Source organism: Haemaphysalis longicornis, unplaced genomic scaffold (genome assembly GCF_048455015.1).
Source record: "Haemaphysalis longicornis isolate Haplotype H1 unplaced genomic scaffold, Haemaphysalis longicornis Haplotype H1 scaffold_9, whole genome shotgun sequence".
NCBI classification, from domain to species: Eukaryota; Metazoa; Arthropoda; class Arachnida; order Ixodida; family Ixodidae; genus Haemaphysalis; species Haemaphysalis longicornis.
The window spans coordinates 90,603,307-90,622,209 of NW_027526460.1; the positions used below are offsets into that span (position 1 = coordinate 90,603,307).

General features: G+C 47.5%; 1 protein-coding gene across 1 annotated transcript in view; it reads left to right on the plus strand.

Moving 5' to 3' along the window:
- LOC144153872 (glutamate receptor ionotropic, kainate 2-like) overlaps window positions 1-18,903 on the plus strand; it is a 234,313-nt gene that overhangs the window by 188,052 nt on the left and 27,358 nt on the right. The window contains exon 13 of the mRNA XM_077685610.1: window positions 17,298-17,523. Coding sequence (XP_077541736.1) covers window positions 17,298-17,523 — 226 coding nt within the window. The remainder of the gene's footprint in view (window positions 1-17,297; window positions 17,524-18,903) is intronic.

The following is an 18,903-nucleotide window of genomic DNA, read 5'->3' on the forward strand; positions in this document are numbered from 1 at the left end:
CATAGCTTACGTTTGAGCCAATATGCCTACTACAACGCAGTTTTATTCGCTTTATTTGTATATAAATGAAAAGACTCCCGAAACACTTCCTTTACGACAAATTACGCCAACACGAAGAAACCAATCTGAGCAGTTGGCGCCAGTTTTATGTGCCTGCCAGCGCTCATACAATAGTGCTGCTTAAGGACAAGCTCTTGAAGCGGGGCCTTTTTATAGCACCCTTTGTACTGCGCGGCTTGTCAAGGATTTCTGTCGACGTGCACAGAAACGGCGGAGTCGTTTTCTGTGCATACAGGCGGCCTGGACAAGGCATCAGCACGAGGACGGCAGTCTCCTTTTTTGTGTGCTCTTTTGCCAAACATATCCGCAGTTACGCACCGCGCACCCAATGAAAAGAACGGGAGTCACGTGACTGGGTGACGTGTCACAAGCTGCATTCTGTGATCTTTTACATACGTTTTCTTCCTTGTTCCATTTGCGGTGTGCTGAAAGATTCTGTCGGCTTTGCACACGTGGTTGTCTCAAATTGCGACGTTACACAGGTTAATTGCGGTTCTAGCTGAGCACCTTTGTGTTGTAAAAGAAAAAAAAAAAGCATTGTTAGCCGATTTCACCTATCATATCAGTTGGTTCGCCGTCCCCTGCGAAATCCGTAAGCCGAAACAGCTTATACTGATATAGAGAAGGATTAATTAGAGAGATCAGACAATCAGCTCTCTGCCACGTGCTCCTGACACTGTTCGTATCAGTTCCATTAATTATTGCATGAAGCATTTTCGCCATATATGCGGTTGGTTGATTTCCCAACTGCCTCGGGGCTACGCTGTTCCGAAAATTAGACGTGGGCTCAGATTCGCAAACGGTGCTGCAATCTTTAATTAAGACTGAAATTAGGTGGCCGGACTTCGCGAAAAACAGAGAAAATAGGGAATAGGCCACCGAGCCCAGTTCAGTAACCTGTGTGAAGCTTTGTTGTTTTATATAATATTTCAAGGTGCACCGGTTCCTACACATAGTCGACACTCTTTTGTCCTCCAAGTTATTGGGTAATTGCGGATAACGTGGATATTTTTCGGCGAAAGCTTTAAATTTCCATGTTCTATAGAACGCGTGAGATGGAACAAATTCTTGTGAGGTATAGAGAATCGTAAAAAAGATCGGAGCGTTATGCGGGAGGCAGGGTTTACTTGCCAAGAAATAACGGTGTCGGAGGAGGGTGGCAGAAAGGCTCTGAATAATATGGGCCAGGCGGCGCGCACTGGAGGATGATAGGCCTCTGCCACGCGCAGAAATCTAGCAACCTTGTGTTGTAAAGGTACCCACAGGGTCAAGCAGGTGTCTCCTGGCGATGGCGATCGAGAGATCAGAATGATCTTGGGTGAGTGCTACCCGGGGAACTGTTCCAACGGGGACGGGCGCGGCCGTAAAGTTCTCAATAAAGTACAACAGCAGATGAACATAACGTCCAGCTAGGCTTTCACCTTTACATTCTTACAATGTTTTAAGCATCCCCTGTAATTTTTCAGGGATTTTCTTGAACTACTGAATTCATCTCTACGACACATACACCACCAGGCAGCCGGGTTCCCTTCAACAGCGAAGCTGTTTAGCAAATCGTATTTTTTCCTGTCTGCAGTGTAAAATACCAAGAAATTGCCCAACGCGAGCAAGTGAGAGCTTGCACTTGAGCACGGGCCTTGAAGCGACCGCCCGGCAGTTAGTAAAACAAAGAAAATGCCCAGCTCTTGTGTGTACGTGTCTCGCGACGACAGCACAGCTCCACTCGCGCACATTTGGCAACCAAAGCATACCCACTTAAGACTTGGCCAAGATTGCGGCAGCAACCGGGCAGTTTAAAAAAACCAAGAATATGCCGAACGCTAATGTGTGCGTGCCTCGTGGCGACCGCCAAGCATCCCCGGTGCGCGGTCGCAAAGCCAAGAATACCCGCTTAAGGAGATTGGCCAGAATTGGCAAAAAAAAAAAAAAGAACTCCAGCGTTCGCCGTAATCGTGGCAACACTTGCTCGGAACGAGAAAGACACGTCATAGCGTACGTCCATCCAAGGTGATGGCTAATTATTATCGCTTCCAAGAAAGGTAAGAAGCTCACACTCATAGCCACAATGATGGAGCAAATGCCGTTGCGGCAGCGAAGAAGAAGCAAATCGGCTGCAATCGCGGACTTAAACCTTCGTGATGGTCGTAAAAACTAAAAACCTTCGTGATGGTCGTACCTTCGGTTTTTACCTTCGTAAAGGTTTTTACCTTCGTAAAAACCTTCGTGATGGTCGTAAAAGTCTTACTCGATAGTGTGAGCTTTCTTAAACTTTTTAGGCAGAACGAGGAAGCCTTCTACCCTGAATTCTACGGAGGAGAATTCGTGGTTCGTCCTGGCCTCGTTCTAGTAAACGTTTAATTTTACAATGGAGACTGATTGTAGCCATCGCGCTAGTAGGGAAAGCTGGCTCATCACGAGGAAGCCGGCTGACCGCTTGATGTGTGTGCTAAGGGAAGGAGAAATTACGTCTTCTATAAAATATCCCTTTTGGGAAAAATAATGGATGCCTTGCAACAGCACGCTTTGTCAGTCTGAGTTACAACGATGCACGAAAATTCCAGACCCGTCTTCCTTCTACGTTTAGCACAAGGCCCGTTTTGTAGGCCAAGTTTTATACCGGCAGCCCTCTTGGAAGGGGGACACGCTCGGCTGGTACGGATCTGCGAAACGGTTCACCGACATGTCAGTCTTTCACACGGTGTGCGCCATATCATAAATAATCCAGCGCAGGAAATCCGGAACTAAAAGGGACTCTGCAACATTTCCTATGAACGCTTTCACTCTTTCCTTCGCGTCTGAAAGCATCGTGAAAGAAATAGTTATCGCCAGCAGGGAGCCGCACAGATATGCCTTCTGTTTCTACTTTTCGTTTTGTGTTTTTTTAAGTGGCTATTGAATGCGCCTGTTCATTGCTACAAGAGAAAGGAAGCCGCGCAATAGCAGCTGAACCGCTGTAACGACGTAGTTAGAGCGGTGGAAAAACGCCGAAACCAAGACAAAGAGGGAAATCTTTTGCGCAAGCTACGTAGTTTATCTTTTATCGAAGATTTTTATCTTCGCTACTTAGTGACCCCCCTGTTCTAAGTACGTGGTTGGTTGACCCGGTTCTTAAGCATTTCAAATTTGGAGAGCAAGTTAAAAAAGTGCTGCAGGGTCCCTTGAATATTCTTTGGACCAAACAAAATGGCGTACTACCTCGGCAGGCTTTCGTAGGTGCGATAGAACAACGAAGTAGGTTCTAGCCACGGTTGTGGGGGGCCCTAATGCCTGTGGTCACGCTGTATATAATAGGGCCCGCGCCCTCTCAGAGGTGAAAAGAGGACGTAGATTTCATTTATTTACTCTCAATGCCGTTCAGGCGTTACAGAGAGGAGATGCTGCCGTCTTGTACCTATGCGCCTTCAACTATAGAAAGTTGACTCACAGAGAATTATACTAACATAGTATCTCGGTGACCCGCATAAGCGTGGCATCGGAGGCATCTGCAGGGTGTTCTCTTGTTGTGCGACATGACCGGGGACCAAGTTCAACATTGGTTTTGAAATACAAAACCGCAGTAGTGTTGTACAAGGCTATCTCTGGTGTTTTCAGTATTATAAATGTATAGCAGGTAAAGGTCTTCGGTGTGAAGTTTTTGAAAAGCTAGCGCAACACAAGAAAAACAGTTCTCCTGTTGCATTTGTCGTCAGGAGCCACAAAAATAGCGATGTGGCAAGCCAGGCCAAGTAAGAATGGAACCTTCGCAGTAATTATGGCAGCTCCCTCTACGACAAGCTTTTAGCGATACTTTCGCTCTAGTATACATTACTCTGAAACTGTATGAAGTATGTCAGAAGGATTATGATGTTGATCATGGCCGTGCTGATGATAATGAACGACTGAGTCTCACACCTGAAGATACAAGACTCAATCCGCCCAGGCAGCTCACAAGCTAGAAAGGAATAATTTGTATCAAAACTGGCATTAATCGCTGGGTATTGGTTTAAAAAATGGGTATTTATATCATAAGTAACCTTTTACAGCTTTCTCAACATTGGTTATAAGGTGGCACATGTTCCTTCCAGTGATTCGCTTATAATTTTGAAATGGGTATCAGACATGAATACACGAAGCTTATGTCCATTTAGACAAAAAAATACATCGTCATTAACTGAAAATATTTTTAATCTTCTGCTGGCTTGGCTTGGTGTAGAGCGCTCTGGACAGCGACTGTGTAACAGCATGGGGCTGTGCCCAGGCCGTCCAACCAACTACAAAGACTGGCTCTTTGTACCGGGTTACCGGACCCTCCTTGACTTCGTCACGGCAAACAATTCGCTGCAGTACATTTAACCCTACTGGTATCCATTGTATGAGACGGCTAAGCGAGCTTTCGAGTAGAAAAAAAAGCCCATGCTTTTCGTCACGACGACAAGCCGTGACAAAATCCTCTTCAGAATTTTTAGCAGATCCCAGTTGCATGATATTTTCAGTGCATCATCGTTCCACACGCGTCAGCCACTACAAAGGGGCCTATTGCTTTCATTCCCATACTTCTGCGTAGGACGCGGGTTGGATTCCCGGCCGTGGTGGCCGCTTTTCTGGTGGAGACGAAAAGCAAGAACGGTCGTGTGTACGAGATTTCGGCACATTTTAGACATTCCCAAATGGTCAAAATTAATCCGGAGCCCTTCACAACGGCGCGCCTCATCGCTTGCGTTGCGTCGGCGCGTTAAACCCTAGAATTAATCAATCATACTTCTGCGTATCTCAATATTCCATCGGGGTATTAGCAAGACACTGCAGCGCATCTCAGTTCCGTGCTGGAAAAAATTCCAATAACTCCGATGAGTGAGCAATACAGGCTCAGCTCCTATTTTAGGTCTTCTTTAATCCCGACAGTTGTTGGTGGAGTTCCGAACGCTTAGTTTAATACCCCTGAGTGAACACTTGAGCCTGTATTCAGAAGTGTATAACGTTAAGCTTGTTTCTGGAGTTGAATTTCTAAGAGCAAGGGATTTTGTAAATGCGGGAAGTTGATCGGGCACGGATATAGTCCTTGCACTAGAAAAGTAAACAAACAGCAACCATTTTTTTCTTTATGCGTTTAGACGTTGAAGGAAAAGTGGCGGAAAAGAAAGTGGAAAAGAAAGCGTGCCTTTTGCTAGGTTCTCTCGGAGCCCTCGTGTCTTGGGGCTTTTGTAGTGTACTCTTTTCGGCACAAAGACGTCAAATATATTAAGCGCTTCGTTCTTTGAAGTTTTCCTTATAGCGAAAAAATATAAAACGATAACTTCTGTTGTGTTAACACTTAATGCGTTCACGTCAGAATCTTCAATGTATTGCAGTTCCGAACGAGGCTAACTATACAAATTCTTGTCAAAACAGGGACGCAACACAAAAATAACAACAATCAACAGCGATACCAAAAAAATATTTCCTTCAGTAGCACATGCTTGTGAAGCGTATTGTACTCTTCTCTGGTCCACCGTTTAATGATGTCGCATGTGTTAATTTCGTACTGCCATTAGCGCCGAATATGTCGTTTCAGCAGACAATTTCTGTACGCAAGGCATTTTGACGACGTCCGTCTTTCGTCAGTTTTTCTTGACATAAAACGCGCTCGAACTCCACCTCCCTATTTTGTGCTTCAAACGGCTTTTTCTTCAGAAACGAGAGCTCGGCTAGTTAGAATCTGTAAGAAAAAGCGCAACAATTTCCGCAACCTACGCAACAGAACTGCACTGTTCTGTGCTTTATGTATGTCCTGCGCGCTTCTGGTGCCACGTTCTTCTATAAGCGAAGAATGACGTCCCAGAAATGGAAGGAAGCAACGTGTATTTTCCTCAATACGGGAACGGTTCCGGCAGATATTTCAAGTCAAGGTCGCATGGTTTTCCCTGGCGGCTTTGTGGTTAAATTCATACAATAATGCGCGACACGCTGGGTCACAAAACAAAATGGGAGAAACTGACACAGAAATTATGAAATACCCATGAAAAATGTGGACAGTTTACGGCAAAATTTTGCAATGCTAAAAGAATATGTTCCCGGGTTGTGGAACTTTGTGGTAAACATTCACCGTGTCGCCTTGTGTTATCACTGTGGTGATCTTTATTTAAATAATTGTATTGTAAAAATTCGGAAGATTAAACTTGATGATTTGAATCTAGGCGCTGGAGTAAATTTAATGCTATAAGATGGCACCACTGGTGTTCAGTTTTTGTTACGAGAAGTTGCGTGTTATTTACATGCGCAGAATTTATGCAAGCTCCAGATTCAAATTATCATTTTGGAATAATTTGACCTTGACATAGAAGTATGAATTCAGAAAGAAAATTTAATGCCTTAAATTTGGAGAATGGGCGCATGGAGCAGGCTTGCCTAGAAAAATTGAATTAGAGTTCAGTAGATTTTTATGGCGGGAAAGGGGAACCGTGCCCGGGCGTGAGGGCAAAAAAAGAAAGACTTTCTTGAGAATGTTGAAACGAAAATGCAGATTTCCGTGTCCGTCAAAATGCAGTAATCTCAGCTAAATACATACCTGACCAGATAAAAAGAAAACAAAACAGCCCTCATAGTTTTGGGATAAATAATACTAAAACGAATCACAACTGCTTGCTTCATCGTTCTGCTTCAGAATTGGCATCACAAGAAAAAAACCTTTCTCACTAAGTAACGCTCTCAAAATCACGGAGAAAATATTTTATGGTTTAAATGTTCCTGAAATGCAGTTGCAATCAGTTATTCATGCTTCCTTTGGGTGCGGAAACTCACCGGCATGAAAAGGCTGGTGCCTAATAATTAAATATAGGTATTGAGATTATTACAGTGCTTGCGGTTTGCATCCCTCATACCTAACCGCTGTATCTCTTTCCAGCTCGACAAAAGTTATCGAAATATTTTAACCAATCGCATACCTTGTAATTACGCTGCAGTCGGAGCTAAGCAACCGTACAGCCCGTAACCCCGTCCCCTTCAACGCTTTTCTTTATACGGGGGCAGTCGCAAGGCTTTCTCCTCTGGAATTCCAATGAATGCTCATTTCTCTCCTATCTTTTGAACGTTTCAGTCTCGCCATCGATACCGGATCATCGGCAACGCACCGACTGCTGTTTCACCGCACTGCAGGCAATGTCGTGTTAGTGCAGGACATCAGCTTGCCAACAGACCCGAGCAATGTCGGCGGAATTTGTATTGGCCGCAACACTCTACAATCTGGCAGTGAGAGACGTTGAAGTTACCACGTGTTTCTGGGCAATAGGTGCGTCGTGACACGTCTGGTAGTGGCTGTTCTCGAGCAGGTTCGTTTCGTGCTCGGCCAAAACTGAGCGCAGTACTCGTCATATCCGACGCTTTTCGAGCAGCTGATTTCGTAGCGGGCTTCAAAGTCATCATCCGGCATCGCTTATTGAAGCGGTGTGAGAGGACAGCGACGTAGTGGCGCCTGTTGATGCTGGTCACATCAAAAGTCGAAGCAAAGCTAATCTTTCTGGGAAGAGGCTCAGGTTTAATTCTTCTAAACATAATTACCACGAGCGGAAACAAAGACCATGCACACAGTGTTTTGTGAAATGTCGCATTTGCTTGAGATTTCGTAGCCTCCTGTCGATCTATATCTACTGGATGATGAGATTCATACTTTCGACTGCGGTGAAGGGCGCACGCACAGAATGTTCACCCGGTGTGCCATTCATGGCCATGCTGAGAGACCAAGCGCCAGCGAAGCAGCCTGTAAACGCTTGCCTAGTCACGTGGTTCGCTTGCGCTGAAGCGCATGCACGGACGGCCCAGTCGTCGCTGAGCGATCTTGCGCATGCGTAGCAGGCATTTCACCCTTGACTGGCCGCGTAATACCACGGCAACCAGGCTCCGAGGGAGGTGTGCGATAACAAAGAAACGCGCAGCTTGCCGGCTAGCGCCTGAAGGTCACTTGCGACGCGATGAGTGATCTTGAAAGATGTAGCATATCACAAGTTTTGTCATAATAAATAACTGCGTAAAAGTAATCATCACTGGCTATGTAATGTATGACGTTACCCCTACTTGTCCACTGGCCCCTTCTTGACCCCTACGCCACTCTAAATTGAGTGGTCAAGACGGGTACAGAATTGCAATCACCCTATGTTTAACGCGCGTGGACACCTAAAACATGGCGTTGTCTCTGCTTTTGGTGATCATGCGTTGATCCCTGATTGCTTTTTTTTTTAAATTTCGATTTTTGGCCGCGCGGCATATGAGAGGTGGTTTAAAGATAAGAGGAGGGAAGAAAGTAGGAAGGAAAGAGAAAGAGAAGAAAATAGGAAGAGAGGGGCTGCCAAGAGCACAGAAGGTCACGAAACCGACAGGCTTTCAAGTCTACAGGTATGCATGCAGTCCAGTGGCGTGCAGAAAGTCCATCAGTGACCTGCAGTATTTATCGTCCTGCACCCAGCGGTTGTAGTCATCCGGTTTATCCCACCGGAGACCAACCTTTCTGAGCGCAGCGTCTCGAGCGGTCCTTGTTCCCGCGCACGTCCACAAAATATGCTTGGCGTCAGCTTCAACCGCCGGAGACGGGCACTTGGGACACGATCCTGGGTCGTCTTGTGAGTGTTCATGCCGCGAAGTTATGGCCAGCACTGCAGTTGCGATTACGCGATCCCCATTTATGTTGACGATCGTAATTCACTTCTCCCACCCACCTACTCCACCATTTACTTCTCCCACCACTCTCGCCAACACAAAGTTCTGTCCCCACACACCGTCTCCTGCTTTCCCAATCCCACCCTTTACGCCGCCCCCACCGCTATGGTCTGCGGATGACTTTCGCCAAGGCTTATGGTTGATTTTCGCCAAGACAGATGGCATGGGGTAACGAGGCTATAGGGACATATATACAGCAGAATGGCCAGAGCAGGTCAAAAATGTTAATCCTTGTAACAAAGGTTGGCACATGCGCATATCACGCGACCGGGTGGGCACTACATCTGCGCTTTTTTTAAATTGTACCCGGTACAGCATCCAGCACATCCGGCATGACGGCAGAATTCACAGCTCGACGACGTTCGACACTACATACCGGTGATTGGTGTCAACGCGTGCCGTTCATTCTCCATGAATGGCTCAATTCGGGATGCCCGCACCACCATTGCGCAAGACGTGGGTTGAATTCCCGGTTGTAATTAGGATGAAACTTTCTTCCGCCTGTTGAGCTTCTCGGCTGGGCTTAAGATGTTATACAGGAAAGAGTTCACATTACGCAAAGTGGGTGCAGTTCGCTAAAAACACTAATTTCGTTAAAATTATCCGCGGGAAGTTCATTTGCATCACGCTGCGTCGAAAAGCGCCAACACTCCATACAGTGGCGAAATGCGCACACGGCGTGCAATGCAAGATAGATCACTTGCGTAACGCAGCACCAAGCACAGCCGCTCGTCTCTCCCAAAGCCGTACGCGCTGCTTATGCTCAGAAAGTTGGTCATTTAATTACGTGGCGCCCCAAAGGCGCACGTCCGAAACACGGGAGGACAGCTTATCTAATTGCCGCATCCCCTGTGACTGCGCAATCTTTACTCGCGCCAAAAGTGGGTCACATTTCCTGACTCCCTTTAACCACACGATGAATGTGAGAGGCAGGGCACATGGCTACCTGTAAGAAGGCTCCACTCCCACAAGGCTCTGCAAATAAAGAAGTTTCTTTAAATGCAGAGCACTTAATGGGCTCGCCTTGTCATCGTAGCTCGCTAACGGCAGATGCAACTGCCTGAATCAGGCGGACCAGCGGGATAACGGCTCCAAGTAGAGCCTTCTGTACCGCGTCAGGGAGTCATGCTGAGGCTTCGAAAACCACGCGGTTTAAATAGTCATAACCGTTTGAACCCCGTGAACCGCTGGCGCTTGTCATACATCTTGCCGTTGTTTAGCGCAAAAAAAGTGCAGGTCCATTTCAGACAATATCCGTGTATCGGCAGCCCCCGCGTTCATTTAGTTAAGAATTCTGGTTCGGTTGATTTTTGTAAGCGAAATAAGCGGCCGCGCGGGAAAAAAAATGGCGCTTTTGAAATGCCGCAGAAAGGCTTCAGCCGCGCAAGAAAAAAAAAATAGCGCGTTCGAAATGACACAGAAAGGCTGCAGCCGCGCAAGAAAAAATGGTGCGTTCGAAATGACGCAGAAGGAAAAAAAAATACGAGTTCGAAATAACGCAAAAAAGCTCCAGCATACGAAACTAAAGCAAGCACACAAATAACATAACTCCCGCTGGCGCACTTTCAGGCAGGGGGCGCACGAGCACTGAGAAGGCGGGAAATTCGAAATGCGTTGGGTGGCAGCAGTGAACGGATAACGGCGCTGCAGCCCATTAGGCGAATCGCAGCTCTGCACTACTGATGCTTTCCCATTGAGTAAAATGGTATTAATTTCTCTCTCTCTCTCTCTCTCTCTCTCTCTCTCTCTCTCTCTCTCTCTCTCTATCTCTCTCTCTCTATCTCTCTCTCTCTATCTCTCACTCTCTCGCTCTCTCTCTCTCTCTCTCCATACTTCACTGAACATGAGCGGGTGTCAAGTGCGTGTCTAACACACACACACACACTCATTTACGCGTCACGCACACACGCATGCACGCACGCGCAAGCGAACGCGCAGACGCTGAGAACTAGAAATTTGACAATAACCTGGTGGTCGGTTTTCTTTTTTAGAGTGTTTTCGCAAGTTAAACGGGGCCGTTTACAGCTCCCAAATGCACCCTGCGAAAGCACGATCTCGCTATATTCCTTGCATGCTCAAAACTTTAGCAAAAAATTCAGTGAGTCTTGCACTAACGTGCAAGACTTGAATGTGGAAGCTGTTTAGGTGAGCATTGAAGAAGAAAGACAAGGAAGCCGACCACAAGTCATTTCAGTTTAAAGAAAAATAACGTTTCGGCTCCCAAACGGAATCCATGGTCACAATAAAATCTAGAAGGGAAAATAATCGCCTCATATACGTTTCACAGCGCTGGGCAGGCAACTTGCGTAGATTGGCGGCAACTCCGGAAAACTGCCGCCAATCTACGCAAGTTGCCCGCGCAGCGTTCTGGAACGTGTATAAGGTGATTATTTTCCCTTCTAGATTTTATTGTGACCAAGGCTTCCGTGTGGGAGACGAAACGTTATTTTTCTTTAAACTGAACTGACTTGTGGTCGGCGTCCTTGTCTTTCTTCTTCAAAATTCGTCCCGACCAGACGGGCTTCCGTCACACCCTTGACTTCAGGTGAGCATTGAATGGCGACGTTGTTGTAGGTGAGCATTGCCAGACACATGGTGAAGGTCACTATCACTGTTTATTTCCATTGTTGCGATGCTAGTAATCGTCATCATATGCATCCGACAGGTCGTCGTCTTCTCCGCGGATAGTAGTGGATGCGAAGTCACCCTCAGCGTTGTAGACTTCCACCTGCTCTTCGTCATCGGCTCAAGGCAGCTGTGGCGGTATCTGCCAGCCGACTCGGGAAGGGTTGGAACTCTCGTTGCCATGTCTGCAATTTTGTGTAATGGCTTCTAGAGAATGCGGCACCCGCGGTGACCTCTCCCAAGCAAGGCGTCTTTTCATCTTTAGCATTAGCGCTGGGGTTTTTCTCTTTTTTTTTTACATGCACGGCAGCGCTTGACGGCACGCTGGAGTTCTTTTTTTTAAATGCAGAGCATTTCTTAGCCTCGCCTCTTCCTGCGTCGGACGGCGTCCACAGCTCCGCGTCCGCAGCAGGTGCGCCTCTGCTGCTTTCCTCCTCTCTCTCAACAGCAGCTGGCGCGCGCATGCGTCGTAGTCAGCCCGTTCGCTCCGTCGCGGTCTCGGCGTAACAGGTGCGTGATAACAGCGCGGTGGGGCGTGGAAGGGCGCGCGCTGCTTGCGCATGCGCGCTCTCCCCGCCGTACTGCTCTCCCTCTACTGCGCGCGCTGCAAATATAAAGCGGCTAGCGGTCGCTCGTGCTTCAGTCACTCCGTTGCTCTTTCCTTCCTTGGTTCACGCTCGCTCCACCGTAACGCGACTTTAATCTCCTCTCTCTACCCCAAACTAACCCCAACGCAACTACGACCCAACTACCCACCCTAACGCGACTTTACGCGGCGTTAACGACCCCCAATGCTCTGCATTTATTCGTGTTCCCCTCGCGGGAAGGCGCGGGAATTTTTTTTTTCTAAAGCCACGGCACGAGCCACGGACTCGGCGTACGCCGCGAGGCACACGGTCATGAGCGCTCACCATTTCCTTTATCCGGGGGGTTTTTGCCAGCTTTTTTTTTTCTTGCTAAAGGCGCTGTGCGTGCAAAGAGGCTTGGCGGTCGCCGCAGGCAAGCGCGCACGACAGCTCCGCATTTTAGATGCGACTGCATCTCATTCACTCGCCTTGTCCCTCCATACGGCGTCGTTGTCCGTCCACACCCCTCCCCCATTCTCCTCACCGCGCGAGCTGCGCTCTCCGTCGCTCAACCCTCTCCTCTCTGATAGCGAACACTCTCTCGCGAGGGGCATTGGATTGGATTGGATTCGATTGGATTGGCTTGGCTTGGCTTGGCTTGGATTTGGATTGGATTGGATTGGATTGGATTAAAGTGGATTGTGTTGGATTGTGTTCGGTCATAGCCGCGCCACGTTGCGTCATAGCCGCGGCAGGGGGTTCACGGCACGTTTCACGCGATGGGAGAATCAACTTAACGGAAACAACAACGGAACCCCCTATGCGTCGCATCTACACAGGGGTTCCCGCTAGGGGAGGTGGGAGTAATTTTTTTATTGCGGTTAACTTGATGAAGGCGTCCTTAATGCAAGTCGGACGTTTTATCTGCGAAACAGAAGTTGGATAAGCCCGGCAAGTTTTCTTGTGTCGACGTTGTTACGTCGCATTTCCGGCTTCATTTTTGTAGCCGTTTTAACCTCTTACGGGACAATATACGTTGCCAAAAACGTTTCTACCGTAACACAGAGCATGGGGATTAAGAATATATAGGGAAGGCTTTTCCAAACTCCTACCACTCCTGGCCGGCTCGCTAATGTCAACACAGTTTTTTCAAAAAAAGCTCGCACACACACTCACGCTGGAATTTCCGGCGAGGCAATACGTCAGTACTAGCCACCAATGCCAGCGTTCGTTTAATCAAAAATACACGCTCTCTCTTTTGCTACGCCAAAAAATAACAAAAACCCGGACAGAGAATAGCGTCGAAAGGTGGTTGGATAAAATAACCGAATAATAAAACGTGATGTACCGCTCTGTCTAACGACGAGGATGGTGGAACGCGAAGCTTCCTCGTGTTGAATTCTTTGGTTTGCGAATCCCCCGCTGGGAGTATGCGTTACTTTGTAGGTGCGCAAAAATACCCGCAGCAACTTTCGGGTGTACACTCCGTAGGCTTAACGTTTGGGTTTTGAGTCGGTACCTGCTGTACCGACAGCACAGTCGGTACAGTATCGGTACAGGGTCGGTACAGGATCGGTACCTGCTGCTTGTCGTTCGCCTCAACCACGCGGGAATAAACAGTCGGACTGACGCCGGCCTCATAAGGTGAGGGACGCAGGTTCAATTCCGGCCGCGGGAAGCTTTTTTTTTTCTTTCACTCCACCCTCGATCAGTCATCATCATGGTTGACTTTCCTGAATGGCGTACTTGCGTACAAAGGGATCAGTAACAACACTAATGTTTCGCTTTAATAACAAGACGCTGTCTCGCGTTTCCGCATTGGGCGGCGCCAATACCACCTCATGTTTGGTTTAATGTGCACAGGTTTGGTAATATCCGCCCCGTCAACATTTATTTGAGTATACAAAAAGGGACAGAAACTTCCATCCGCTTCCGTTACTGTCATAAGCCGTATTGCTGACTGCCGACTTAGGTTGGAGCTCCCTGCCCACGTCGCGGATGCTGACGTCCACGTTATAGCGTTTGGCAGACTAGGTGGCGACGTTCGTCCCCATGAGTGACTGTATTCTGCTCGTCTGGGCGTCCTTATTAGCGTCGTCCACAAAGGCCTCGAAGTACTGGTCATATCGCCCCGGTTTCGTCAAATGATACTAACGATCACCCAAAGAAAATATTTGTACCCTATCGGTCAATTATGTGCCTTGTATCCCCCAAGAATCCTTCAAAATATCTCCTTCATTTTTCTTTCCTGTGATTGAAACGGTAATAGTGCGCGTCTTTGAGACGGTGTTGGTCCATGTGTTATTGTTCCACGAGCGCTCGGCAAGGAGAGAATATATAACCGAGGCGTGGAAATTTATATGCCCTGTCCAAATGCTTTGGGCACTGTTTTCGGATCTTTACGCTATGATCCCACATGCGTCGACACAGGGAAGTATTTAAATCCCTACTAAAAACATTGTGTATGTAAGGGCGACAAGGAAAGCAAATAAATGGGTTTGTTTGTACGTTTGAGGCACATTCTTTTCTGCTCACCCCCAGCAGCTTTAAGCTTCAGTGAAACAGGATAACAATAACCCTTCTCGCGCACAAATATTTTATCGGTGTAGGCATTTTCTGTGTTGCTCTGAATATTTAGGGGCGGGTAATGAAAGTATTCTTAATTTTTAATTGAACTGTATGCAAATCCTATCATTCGCAAACATAACACAAATGCGCATTTTGGAACCATTGAGGGATATGGATAACAAAACAGGTTTTACGACTAAAGAAAAACTAGGAAAACGCTTCTAAGAGGGCATTTGTTTTCAAACATTTGCGTACAGTTGGAATTTAATCCGGCAGTTTCTCAGACGCAACACACTGCGGAATTGGTGTTTTCAGCATAACTTCCTTGCCATCTTGCGCAATAAACTGCGAGAAAAAGTTGTATTTGTGCTTGTACTTGTGTATTGGAGAAATATTTAACTGCTTCGAAGGGGCAAAATTGGGATAGAAGGAGGTAGAAACGGTTTTGCTCTCGAAAAACAATATTGGCCATCAAAGAGCTCCTACGAAAAAGCACTGGTTGTCATTTGACCACCAGGGAGAGCTGCAATAGGGAAATTCAACAGGTGGCCCCCTATTGCCCGGACCAATTACGGGACATTGCTAATGCAATACGTGCGAGCCCAATAGGCCAACCGCAAGGCGCCTTCAATGCACGGCAGGTTCACAGCCGTAAGACAACGCCCCGCACACACTGATGTCAGCTGTCCATCGTTATGCGTAGATTTATTATCGCTGAATATACGCGGCTGGTGCGTAAGCTTTTCTCAAGGCAGGACCAGCTACCTCTTGCCGCAGCGATAACGAAGGTTACATTGTTTCACTTGGCATAACGTCTCGTCCAGCAACCAGTTTCCTTTAGCAACAGGGTGGCGCCATAACCTCTATAAACTCACACATGAGCACTGCCTGGACCTCGAAGCTTGAGCCGAGGAGGATGCTTGTTGTGTCAACGACATCAATGCGCCCGTGTTTCTGGGGAAACGCTCCGTATTTGGTCAGCGCGGACGACCCGAACGATTCGGGATATGGCCCCTGCACCCTTAACAATGTAGCTCTCCGAGTCATCCATGAAAATGATGTGTGCGGCGTAAATATGCGGACATGAGCAAAGTGGTGCACTCAATGCTTGTGTAGGTGTCCACAAGTGTAAGCAATACACCTATGGTCTAGACACTCAGCGGCGTTATTTGTTGCCCGCTGTCTGACTATCGAGCGGTTAGAGCGTTTGAGCATGGGTGGTATATTTGTTTCTTTGTCCGTCTGTTTGTTTGTTTGTTTTCAAATACTGCCAGACTTCTCACCAGGCCTTAGGCAGGAGTGGGCATGCATTCGGAACAGACGGACAGAAAAATTAAACTGCATAGCAGACAATGAAAAAAAAAACGGCACAATAAAGAGAAAAAAAAGTTTTTCCTCAACGTGATTTGACAGGGAAGACCGAGGATGAAAGCAATAATTTTTTCGCAAGCTCGAAAAGAAATGATCAAACCGTTAAACAGGTAAGAACTGAGGCGGGCAGTGTGTTCCAATCGGAATCAGTGGGTGGGAAAATGGAATTTTAGGTACGGAGCAGTTAGTGGCCCGGCTTGTCGAAGTAGCACGTCGGGCGTCAAGCACCCAAATACAGCACGGCATAACGGCATAACGCAGTCAAACAGAGGCTTCGAAACGATCGCTGCTTCCCCAGGTCGTGATCGAGCCCGGGTCCCTCGCGTTACGACGCCGATGTGAATTCATTGTACCACACAGACACGCGTTCCCTATGTGTAAAGCGTTGATGGATTGCAGAGCGTAACGCGCCGACGCAGCGCAGGTGATGAGGGGCGCCGTAGCCGAGGGCTCCGGATGTATTTCGACCTCCTGGGGATCTTTAACCTGCGCCGAAATGTCGTTCACAGGGACGTTTTTGCTTTTCGCCTCTACCAGAAAAGCGACCGCCGCTGCCGGGAATCGAACCCGCGTCCTCGTGCTTAGCAGCACAATGCCTTAGCCAGTGAGCCACCGCGGCGGGTCGCGTGTAAAGTGTTGAGGTGACCCTTCTGCTGCGCCGTTGCCATGGAGGGTGCCGTTTCTAGGCCGGAAATAAGTACACAATAATATGAAATAAATAAAAACTAATGAAATAATAGACTAATTACCCGAAATTAAGGAGAAATCAACCCAGTGTCTCTTAACAGGCCCCTTCCGCGACAGCACTGCCCTCTCTTGACTACTTTCGGTACCAACGCCAGGCTGCTACTGAAACCGGTCAAGAGAGCGAACAGAGCCCGTATGGCAAATAACTGGTCCGGACTTGACAGTTCTCATCTTGAGTGGAACTGCTTTAATTTTTTCAATGGCTTGGTCTTGCACAAAAATATCGCCAACCTTTTTTTTTTTTGTGATAAGAGCGCTGCAGCGGTGGCTCGCCGGTAGAATGTATAATAATTTTTTTTTCTATTCCTAATTGACTGTTGTAGAGAAAGTAGAAAAATTTTATTATGTCGCAGTAACGCCTCGTTGCAAGGATTTTTACTTCTATAGCTTCTACAAGACATGAAAGGGATATGCTCCAGCTGTATCAATAGAAAATAAACCTAGCTTATTTCCTTTGGACTTTCTGAACTTTAGCGAGCTTGGTTTGTATGTGTGGATCCACGACAATCGCAGTGCACTCTAGAATGGGTCGGATAAATGTTTTGTGCTCAAAAAGTCTTACTTCACGGGAGGCGTTCCCTTAACATGGCCTTAAAAAGTTGGTGTATATGTAGAGGTGGCGGGCCGGATCTTCTATTTTTCAATGACAAATGACCTGAACGAACAACATCTAGCCCGGGTGTCTGTGTCTTGCAGCACTCGCACGTTCCGCTGCACCAGAAGCTGTCGCAGTTCGTGGAGCAAAGTGGGCGAAACAACCCGAACACAATCTCCGAGGGCCTGGACCGCGTCAGGAACGAGGACAAAGTAGCCTTCATCATGGAGCATGCCAGCGCCGCGTACGCTGTCCAGGAGGACTGCGGCCTCAGCATGACTGACACGTTTGTGCACCACTTGTCTTACGGCATCGTCACACCCAGAGGTGAGCCCAGCTAATTGCTTGCCATTTTGTGCCACCGCGGCCGCTATGGGCCAAATGTTCATCGGAAATGTTTGTTTGGGTTCTGTTACGATAAACAAAGTTTTAGGGGCGTAGCCCTTGTGGACTGGGGCTGTTGGTGTCTGCTGTCGTCGTCATCGTAATCGTCTTTTCGTTTAGTCACGGTACTAAATCAACGCGAAACTCGTTCACGTCTCGTGCTGAAACTTAACGCGTCCTAAAAAAACACCGGTACCCTGGCTTCCGCCTCGCCCAGGAGTACTTCGTAACGCGTACTAAAAAAACACCGGGACACTCGTTCACGCCTCGCGCTAGAGAGAGAGAGCGAGAGAGCGAGAGAGAGAGTGAGCGAGAGAGAGAGAGAGAGAGAGAGAGAGAGAGAGAGAGAGAGAGAGAGAGAGAGAGAGAGAGAGAGAGAGAGACTTCATTTGGAAACCTGTGTCTAAAGGACTACTCGGCTTCCTGCTTGGGTTACAGGGATTAGAGCTACAGCAAAGCTGCCTACGTCTACCCCCCAACGGTTTCATCTCCGTTGGCAAGAATGCCAATGCGCCAAGAATGCACTTATGCACTGCATGCTTCGCGCCTCCACAAGATTAACGTTAGTGGAAATGGCCCCGGATTTTTATTTTCGTGTTCCAAACAATCGCAAATTTTAAGGAAAACTTTGATCTCTTCGTAAACCTAGTCGGTCACCCGGTTGTTCGAAATCTAGGTTGCCAGTTATGCGGTTAAACTTTATCTTCGCAAACAGCTTGTATACGCTAGAGTGTAGATTAATCGTAGACTAATTGCCATAGCGAGCAAATATGAAGATTTGTATGCACGGCCGACACACAGAAAAGCACCGGGTATTCGCGGCAGTTTGCGCTGTAACTCAAGGGTACCTGTTTTGGGAAATAATTTCGTGGTTTTTTGGGAAAGTTTCCCAAAAGGAGGTTGACGAAAGCCATCCGGTACGGTACGTTCACGTTCAACGCTTTATATTGACGCAAAAGTGAGGCCTGTACACGACTACCTGCACTGTCCCGACGCTCATTTTATCAGCGTAGTGCAACGTTTGGCACAACACACTTCGCTATCGGCTTAACCTTCACAAAAAATGCGTGTCTTGGATAAAACAGTAAGGCCTTAGTACTGTTGTACCCTTCGTCTCTGAGGACGTTTCGTCTCGTTGAACATTCAGGCTCGATTGGACCTTCAGACTCGAGTCTTGTTGGACATTCAGGCTCGATTGGACCTTTCGTCTCGTTGGATATTTCGTCTCGCCGATCACGTGACAAATTGGACCTTTCGACGTGTTGGATCTTTAGTCTCGTTGGACATTCAGGCCACAAGCGCTTTGTTTTCTATTGGTCATAC